The 9,407-nt window shown below is 64.3% G+C and overlaps 1 protein-coding gene across 1 annotated transcript; it reads right to left on the bottom strand.

Annotated features, from left to right (window-relative positions):
• Positions 1 to 829: 829 nt before the first annotated feature.
• Positions 830 to 9,285, bottom strand: TMC8 (transmembrane channel like 8). Its single transcript, XM_042915898.1, is given in 17 exon segments — positions 830 to 1,162; positions 1,164 to 1,376; positions 1,775 to 1,853; positions 2,287 to 2,445; positions 2,540 to 2,670; positions 2,841 to 3,024; positions 3,211 to 3,308; positions 3,619 to 3,742; positions 5,121 to 5,260; positions 5,555 to 5,725; positions 6,076 to 6,223; positions 6,544 to 6,680; positions 7,187 to 7,269; positions 7,562 to 7,711; positions 8,057 to 8,205; positions 8,402 to 8,763; positions 9,211 to 9,285. Coding segments are annotated over 16 exon segments (2,172 nt in total). The 5' UTR covers positions 8,563 to 8,763; positions 9,211 to 9,285; the 3' UTR covers positions 830 to 1,117.
• Positions 9,286 to 9,407: the final 122 nt, after the last annotated feature.

Raw genomic sequence — 9,407 nt, 5'->3', positions numbered from 1 at the left:
TCCCTCCCGAAAGTTCTTTGGGCCAGCATTCTCAGCCCTGGCTGCGGGGGAGAGTCATCCGGCGGCTTTAGAAAGTCCCGATGCCTGGCCGCTGTCTGCACCTGCGCCGAGCACATCAGCAGTCCTGGCACAGGGCCAGTTCTCTAAGGCTGAGAGTCACTGCAGGGGTGGGGGTGGAGGCCCTGGGCTGCATCCCTGCTCCGTGGCCCACTGGCTCCACCCCCTCCCCAGGCTGACTCTCGGGTGTGTCCAACAATGCAGGTCTACGCTTGTCTCACAGCTCTTGTGGGGCGCCTCCCCGCCACCAGCCCCGCCACTCCTCGAGGTCAGCTGAACGTGAGGGCGGGGGTCTTGGGGGGCATGGAGGAGAGTTAGAGAACAGGTTCTGTAGAAGCTAGGGCCAAGGGACCTTTGTTCCGGGTTCCTGAGGAGGCCCACTTCGTTGATGTGGGGCCCTGGGTCAGAATAGAAGACCATGAGGAATCCTGCCAGGGAGAGGCTGGCCGTGGACCATCTGTTACTCAGACTCGGGTAAGGTCTGGAAGCACCCCCCCCCCCCACCCCGGTCGGGGGGCAGGAATGCACCATGCTGGTGTAGTGTGGCTCTGGGGCCAGCTCTGCTGCTTGGTGACTCCAGCATCACTTGTGGGTCTCAGTGCTCTCATAGGTGGAGAAGGGATAGCAGGAGGCTGGTTGGGGGTGGGGGGCGCGGGGGGCAGCAATGTGCACTCAGAGCACAGCAAGCCCCTAGTGCAGGTGTGCTCAGCGGCGGCCGGGTCTTGCCCTTCGCGTAGATGTCAGCGGCGCTCCCCACAGGAAACACTTTCTGAGCACTTCCGGTGGGTGTGTATTTATATATCGCATTCGTGGGTTACTATGCTATTATGTACGTTATAAACCATCCAACAAAAATAGAAACTTTACAGGACCGGGCTAAAAATAGAAATACAAGTCACCATATTTTCTTCCTGCTGCCCGGGGGCTCTCCTGCGTCCTGCTGGAGGGCCCACTGAGAGGGGCGGTGGTGTCCGGCACGGGGAGGGGGCAGGAGCTTGGGGCCAGGGGGACTCTGGTGGGGGAGGTGGGTCGAGCCCCGGGCCCGAGGCAGGGGTCGATGCTACAGCTCTGAGCCGCTGGGAAGGCGGAATCTACGCGCGGGGGCCCGGGTCACCGAAGAGCCCAGCGGGATCCTCGAGGCAAGGTCCGGGCCTGGGGGTCCTGGGGCCCGGGGAGCCGGGGCACGGGAATCCAGGGCAGAAGGATCGCGGGCGCGAAGCTCGGGAGTGAAGGGCCTCGGGCCCCACAGAGTCGCTCGAGCCCGGTTCCGGCAGCAGCCGCGACAGGTCCTCCACCAGGTGCCACTTTTCCTGGACTTGCTGCGGGGGTTGGGGGAGAGCGAGCGGCCGGTTACGAGCGGCGCCTTCACCCCGGAGCCGGCCGGGACGAGTAGCCCGCCCCGCAGCTGCACCTACGAAATCCGCCGTGCCGGGTCCCCTGCCCCGCCCCTGCCCCGCCCCTGCCCCGCCCCGCCTAAGCCTCGCCCCACCCAGAGGCCACGCCCCACGCCTCCGTGAAGCCAGAGACCACGCCCCAACAGTACCGCCTCCAGAAAGAAGCCACGCCCCCACCAGGGCCCCGCCCCTCCCTCAACCCAGAGCCACATTCTCAACCCCGCGTTCCCAAGCCTAAGGCCATAGGCCTGTCCTCTGGCTCCCGGCCTGAGGCCACGCTCCGGGGCGAGGTGTGACCCCTCCCCAGCCCAGCGGACACTCACCCACACCAGTTGCTTCCGGATCCGCTGGATGGCCCTCGAATTGGCCTGGGACTGGGAGACGCAGACGGTCAGGACAAGGCTTTGGACAGACAGGAATCCAAGGTCAGCTATCCCTGGAGGGCACGTGCCTCCCCTACTTCCTCTCTCCCCACCCCAGTGTCTTAACGCCTCCCCGGGTTCTTCTGTCTGCAGACACCTTTCTCTCTCCTGTCCTTCCTCCCCCTGGCAGCCTCTCTCTCTCCTCTAAAGGGCCGCAAGAATACCTCAACTGCAGGTTTTTAGTGTGCCTGCAGGAGGGATCGTGTGTCCCCGTGGGTCACACAAGGTACCTGCTCGAGGGGGCTGCCCAGGGCTACCTGCCTTTGGGCCCAAGCTCTGTCCTCTGGGACCCTGCCTCCCCGCCTCTCCTTGTCTTGCTCCCAGATCCCATGAGACTGTCTGGGGGTGCTCATCGAAGGGCGGACGCCCTCCCAGGTGTGCCCCCTCTTGGCCCCTGCTGCCCTGAGAGGCACCTGAGCAGGATGAGGACGGGGAAGCTGAAAGCGTGGGAGCCCAGGTAGCGGAGGACGCGCTGGCCAGAGGGCGGGAGCCGGAGGGCCATCAGCTCTGGGACCACCTGCCAGGGGGCCGCGTAGTTGGCGAAGAGGCCGCAGTCCCAGGAGGAGTGGATGCTGGGGAGAGACAGCCAGGGTGGGGCTGGCGTCAGGGCCCCGGGCGAGGAGGGGCTGCCTGCCCCCCAGCCTCGGGCACCTCCGCTGCCCTCACCTGCTGACCACATAGCCCAGAGGCACGACGGCCAGGAGCAGGCCCAGGATGAGCACCAGCTGGAAGAAGAAGGTGGAGCTGGAGGCGCGGAATCTTCGGGGAGAGGCCTTGGAGTTCCTCATCAAGGTGTACTGGGGGAGGCGGCAGCAGGTGGGGAGGCTGTGAGCCCGGGGAGCCCGAGGCCCAGGGCAGTGCCACTGGGGGGCTGCGCGGAAGCGGGACGGGAGCCGGGCTCCGCTGCCGCTGGCTCGGGCGCCCACGCAGTGCCCCTCCGGCCCCCTCCCAGCCCACGAGCCCTCACCTTCTTGATGTAGAAGGTGAGGAAGATGAAGACGCTGTTGAGCAGAGGCAGCAGGGGACAGTAGAAGAGGCCCATCCAGGTGATCGTCTGGCCGGCCACAATGTCCAGGACATTCTTGGGCACCAGGAACTCTTCCCGGTCCAGCCAGACCCAGAAAGAGCCTGAGAACCGCTCCACCAGCAGCCTGGGGGAGGGGAGCGTCCAGATACCCACAGCAGTCGTGACCGCTGACCGTCACACACTCAGTCTCGCCGAGCGTGTGGTGGGAAGAACTGCTCACCCTTGGCTGTGGCCACCGGCCATCCCCCAGACACGCCCGGGTCACCCCCGCCGCCCCCGGGTCTCCCCCCATGGTGTCCCCGGGGCTCACCTCCTAGGCAGGCTGACAAAGAAGGCAAAGGCCACCGTGAGGAGGAAGTTGAAGATGCTCAGCTTGTACAGCTCTTCCCCGACCGCGTTCTCCCAGCACTGGAGCAGAGGGGCACGTGTCACCCAGGGTCCCCGGCCGCCCCTCGCCCACCCACTGGGGGCCTCTGTGTTGGAGGCAGGAGCCCTGCCTGGAGCCCGATAGGATTGCTAAGTTAGAACGGGGGCCTCCAGGGGAAGAGCTGAGCAGGGACCCCCCTCCGCCCCCCCTGCCCCTCCAGCTAGGGCTGCCGCCCTGCCCAGCGTGCTGTGAACAGTGCCCCCTGGAGGAGTGCAGCGCTCTCTCTCCCAAAGGTGAGACTGGAGAGGGACGAGGACAGGAGGGACAGGCCTGGATGGAGCCACCAGCCACCTGGTAATCACAGGCGTTGTAGCCGAAGGACTCACAGCTGGTCTTGTTTCTGCCAAGGCACAGCACAGTCTGGCCCAGAGAGAAGGAGAACATTCCCAGGCTGGCCAGCTTCAGCACCACGCACCTGGGGGTGGGGGGGGTGGGGACCGTGTCAGGGGAAGGGGCTCGGGTACCTGGGCACAAGCCACCCAGGTTACGTGTGCGGTTGAGCTCCGTTGGAGATCATGTCTCTCCGGGGTCCGGCGCCCTCTGATTCCAGAGCCCGGCCGACTTCCAGCCTACCCTGTCCGGTGGCAACGTTGCCCAAGGTGTGTTCCCCAGAATCGTGGCCTCCAGATGATTCATGAGGCAAGGGTTCTGTTTTTAAATCAGCGTGGGAAACGCTGTGTAGCCCAGCTGCCCTCCCCCTCCCCCGCTGCCACACTTGGTTTAGAGTTTAATATTCTCGCAGCAGGCGAGAGCTCTGTTTCTACCCTAGCCCGCTTACACGGTCTCATGTAGCACAAACATGCCCACGGGCCCTCCTGAATGTTGCATGACTGGATCACACAGGCAGGATGGCTCTTAACCCCAAACCGTCTCATGCGCATTAGAGCTAAGTGTGGATTCTCAGCTGACATGTGACACGAGTTTGGCTGGGAACAGTGGTTCTGTTGAGGGAGACTGGGAGGCAGGGCGGGTGGGGGCTTATTTTTTATCTTTGCTTTTTCTCAGCATTTTGAAGTTGTTTTTTTTTTTTTTTTTCCACGTGCGTGTGGTATTACCTATTCCAAAAATAAAGTTTCAAGCCACAGTCAGCCTTGGAGGAAAGCTGAATGGGCTCCAGACAGCTTCTGCACAGGGGAAGCAGGAGAGAAAGCCAGCAGAGCCAAGCAGGGGGTGGAGGGGGAGACGGAAATGCTGAGCTGGAGCTCTGCGGGGGCTCAAGGAGGGGCTTGGGGTCCAAGGCGAGATCCTCGTCCTGAGCGGGGAGACAGAGCATGAGGGTCGGGGGGGGGGGGGGGCTTGCATTTGAACCTGCACCCAACAGACATGGTGAGCTTGCCTTTGGCTGAGGCACTTGACCCGTGCGAGCCTCAGTTTCCTCATCTGTCAAATGGGAATGAGGATGGTCCCGACTTCACAGGTGAAGGTTGTCAAGGTGAGGGGTGGAAACCCTCGGGGCATGTGGGTGCTGTGCGCCTCCCACCTTCCTGATTTTCCCGGGCGAGAGGCTGGTTCCCAACCCCTCCTGGCTGTTTTGTCACTGGCCCCTCCGAATGGCTGGTGCTTGGTCCAGGCAGCTGGCTTACTTTGGAAGGAAGGGACTGGAAAGCTTTAGACGGGGGCTCTTGAGATCACGTTTCTGGAAGCTTCTGCATACCTTCCCTTGCTCGGGACCACTGGTGCCAGGCGGTAACCAACACGGGCAGCAGGACGCGGCATCCTCAAGTGCCCCCGGGCCCTCCGTTCCTTCCCCTCCACACGCTGTCCCCCCTGTCACCCCCAAGGGTGGCACTCACCAGATAAGGGTGAGGTTGACCTCAGTGTTGGGAGGGTAGTTCTCCAGCTGGATGAGGAAAACAAAGAGCAGGGGACCCACAAAGTTGACCAGGGCGATGACCCCCGGGGGCAGGTACTGTAGCAGCACGAACAGAGACTCCTGCGGGGAAAAGCAGGTAAGGGGGTGCGCACGGGCTGGGGGGGTCCCCAGCGGCTCCCTCGGGCCCTACAACCCCCTCAGGTGTAACTGGTGTGGGCCTGGCGTCTGGAAGCCCGCGGGCTATTCGCGGCTGGAGGATATCGCGGGGAGAGGCGCCCTGGCCTGGTCGTGACCTCAGGCGGATTGTTTTCAACCTCTCTGAGCCTCAGCTTGCTCATCTGCAAAGTGGGACCGCCCCGTCTCCCTGCCAAATTCTGGCCGGGATTAAATGCATGCACGTCAGTTGCCAGGCACCTCTTTGTTGTCCTGTGAGTACTTGGTGGCCCAGAAGATGGCGCTGATGGCCCCGACCACCAGGAGCCCGATGAGGACATTGACCCACAGGTAGGTGAGCAGGTGGCAGGCCCTCTGGGTCCGGGTCTGCTGCTGCATCAGCAGGAATCGACGCCCTTCCTCCAGCTCCACCTGTCATGGGGGCGGGGACACAGACAGGTGGGGGCTGGGTGCTGCGTGCGTGGAAGGGGCGGGTGCCCTCAAACAGCGCAGGCCCAGGTCCCTGTTGGTCGGGAGACAGGCCGCCAGCATCCAGGCAAGGTTGGGGCGACCCTGGGGCGGGGGCAGGCTGAGGGCTGGTGGCGGGTCTTATCTCGACCGCCCCACCTCGCACCGTCTGCTCACGTCCAAACAGCGGCACAGCCCCACCTCCAGCTGGAACGCCCTACGCACGTGCGCGTGTGCACACACCCCCGACACACGCTTCCAAACCTCGGCCACTCACATACCCAGTCGTACACGCACCACACGCTTGCACACACCTTGAACTCGTTGCTGATCTCGTGCTTCTTGATGGTGGCTGCTTCCTGTCCCCGGATACAGAAGTCCCAGGAGGAGAAGACTTTGACACTGACAGGTGACCTGTAGTCTTGGCCCAGAAACAGCCTCTGTGGCAGCTCCTTTACCATCCTGGAGGGGGCCGGAGGCCAGGGCTCATGGGGGAGGGGCCTCTGCCCTGGCTCAGGTCTGGGGTGGGAAGCCCCTGACAGTCCTGGGGTCAGCCTGTGGCCTCAGCTATTGTTGTGGGTGGGGAGACAGGGGCGGTGTCCCCTGCCCCTGAGCTCTGCAGCTGGGGACACGGAGTTCAGGCCCTGGAGCCATAGATGAGCCTTAGGGAACAGGGGCCGGGGCCCTCCTGCTAACTTGGGGGTGCCACGCCAGGGGAGGGGCGATCAGGGAAGACCCCCCCCCCCCCCGGAAGGAGGTAGAGGCCGGGGCTCCGCTCTCACCGCCGCAGAGTCCCACAGAAGCAGAGGAACAGGCAGGCCAGTGGGCTCAGGAGGTAGGCCAGGCGGATGCTGTAGGCCGAGCTGCTCTCCGGGCCTGCCCGGTATGCGCCATAGAAGAGGTAGGTGGTGTTGAAGGCCTGGGGATGCGGGTGACAAGGACCGGGTCGGGTCGTGCAGGTGTGTGCTAAGTGTTTTCCAGGTCTTGGCTCTTTAACACTCACAGTACCCTCATCAGGTAGGGAGTGAGAGCCTCCCTATGTTACAGTCTCAGAGCAGTTAGGCAACTTGCCCAAGGCCACACAGCTTCGAGGAAGAGACATTGGCACATGGGAGTCTATACGGTAACCCCTCAGTGGCACGCAGGGGTGACGGTGGGGTGGTGCTTAGTCCACAGGCCTGGACGCTCCCCCAGCTGGGCTCTGAGGGCCATGGGCAAGTGTCCAGGGGCCTGGGCTGTGTATACTGGCCTCAGCCTCTCTCTGACCCCGTCACTGTCCCCGCCAGCCTGTTTGTGTAGAACCATTTCCCTAGAAGCCAAAATGCCTTTGGAGGGACTGGGGTCCTCTTAGACTGCGGTCCCCTGGGGCCAGTTCTCCAGGTCCCCCAGTCCCCCTGGCCCATAGTGAAGGCAGAATCCACTCACCCTGCCGGTTAAAACATTCCAAAGTTGATTGTGGAATCTGGGAACACCAGTCTGGGGCTGGAGGCCACCAGGGCACTGGAGGGCTGTCGGGAGGGAGAGGAAACCAATAGGGAAGGGTCCCCAAGGCATATCTACTCCATAGCCCCCAGTCCTGGGGAGGCCCGAGCAGGGCCCTGAGGATATGTCGGGAGGTATGTCATGAACACGGCCCGGCAGGGAGGGTCCCAGGGCTGGACTCAAGCAGGAGGATGCCTGGGACCGGGACACAGAGGGTAGGGCTGTCCCAACACCCTGAGCCCCGGACCAGCCCCTCAGCGTCCCCGGGGGTGCCTGTGGGCTCCAGGACACTATTCCCTCGGCGGGTAGGGCACTCACTGAAGTTAAGGGAGGGGCCTGTGTCAGGGGGGCGGAGCCAGACCAGGGGCAGCAGCACGAAGCCTGCGGTCAGGAGCAGGGTCAGCAAGTTGAGCAGCAGCAGGAAGCGAAGGAAGGTGAAGTAGGACTGGATTCCGGTGCCAAAGAGGCCTATGAGGAGAGGAGGGGGTCCTTCAGGGCCGCACCGAGCCAGGGGCCCCCCTGAGAATCCGAGGGCTGTGGGTGGCCAGCCTCGCGGGGACCTCGGTTTAGGGCCCTGGAGGAGGCTGCCCTAGCAGTACCTCTGATGGCCACCAGGGGGTGCTGCCATCTATCAAGTTTTGCGCCCCGCTTGGGGCGGAACTGATGGGGATGATGGGATGGGGGGCGATGGTTGTTGTTGGGGGGGGGGTCGGTGAGGGGGTCACGGCAAGCGGGCTGGTGCCCTCCTTGGGCTTCTAGACTGGACACGGAGACTCCAGAGAGGGGAGGTGGGGGTGAGGGCGCGGGTCCTACCCCCGATCTCGTAGAGGGCGTCTTCCCAGAGGCCGAAGCCCCGGACCAGCCTCCGCGCTGCCTCCCCCAGGCGCCGGCCCGCTGTCTGCCCCCTGCGCCGCCATCGCTGCCAGCGAGAGGTCTTCACCCCCCGGGGCTCCCGCAGCTGCCTGGGACGGGGTGGCGATGGGGGCGCCCTTGAGTCACCCGCTGTGCCCACCGGGCCAGGCAGAGCAGGGCCACGGGGCAGAGGAGTTTTCCCACTGCCGGCGACTCGTACCCTCCCCCGTTCAACAGGTGCTTCCTCTCGGGGCTCCCCCTCCCCCACCGTCTGATCTCCAGCCGTGTGGGTCCGCGTGTACCCACCGGATGAAGCGCTTGTCCACCATGGCATACGGCAGCCCCCGGACTTGTGCCTGGGAGGACCACAGCCGCCCAATCTCTTGCTCCCCCAGCTCCTCCACCCCTGGCTCAGGCGCTGGCTCCCCGGGGTCCTGGCCGGACCGCGCTGCCGGCCTCCGCAGCATCTCCGCGGTGGGGTCGCGGCTGGGGGCGCCGGGCCGCCCCGCCCCTCCTCCCAGAAGGGCTGGGGGCTGCCTGTCGGGCGGGCTTCAGGGTCGTGGCCCTGGCATCGCCAGAGATGAAGAGAAAGCACTCAGCCGGAGCAGGTCTGGACTCAGTCCCCATCCACATCTCAAAGCGACACGCAGCCAGAGGCCTCCGTTTCCCTGTCTGGCCATGGGGGAGAAAGGTCCAAAGGGCACAGAAAGATGGGACTGTCACAGACACAGACAAAGCCAGGTGTGGCCACAGATAAGTGCGAGGGGGCCCAGGGCCTGCTGTACCCCAGTTCCACATGCTGCCCGTGGGGTCACCCTTTGGCAAGACCATTCCTGTTCTCGGGGCGCTAATTCTCCCATCGGGAACGGGCCCCCAACCCTGACAGGTCCAAGGATCCGGCATCCTGTGGCAGCACCGATTGGGATGTGCTGGGACTCAGTCTGCGGGTGCCCCCAGGGACCCCAGACGAGGGGGCGTGGCTATGGTCTCAGACTTGGGAACCGGACCCTAATAAGCAGGCTCTGACCCCCACCCCTTCAGCAGCCCTCGACCTCGGTTTTCTCTTTCAGCCCCTCACGCTCTGCCTCCTTCCCCCCAGTGTGGGCCCAGCTCACCTGGGGACAAGGGACCACCTCCCCGGAGGAGCCCCCTCCTTCGACCGGGTCCCGCCAAGCGAGGCGGGACTGTGAGGGAGCCGAGGGGAGAGGGGTCACATGACAGGAACCCCAGCTCTCCCGCCGTCTCCTCCCCCCTCCACTCCTCGCCCCCACCTCGGCAGTTTCCTCCGCTTTCGCTGGGGCCGCCACTTCCT

The sequence above is a fragment of the Panthera leo genome, chromosome E1, assembly GCF_018350215.1.
Source record: "Panthera leo isolate Ple1 chromosome E1, P.leo_Ple1_pat1.1, whole genome shotgun sequence".
Lineage (NCBI taxonomy): Eukaryota > Metazoa > Chordata > Mammalia > Carnivora > Felidae > Panthera > Panthera leo.
This window is presented reverse-complemented; position numbering and strand designations above follow the sequence as displayed.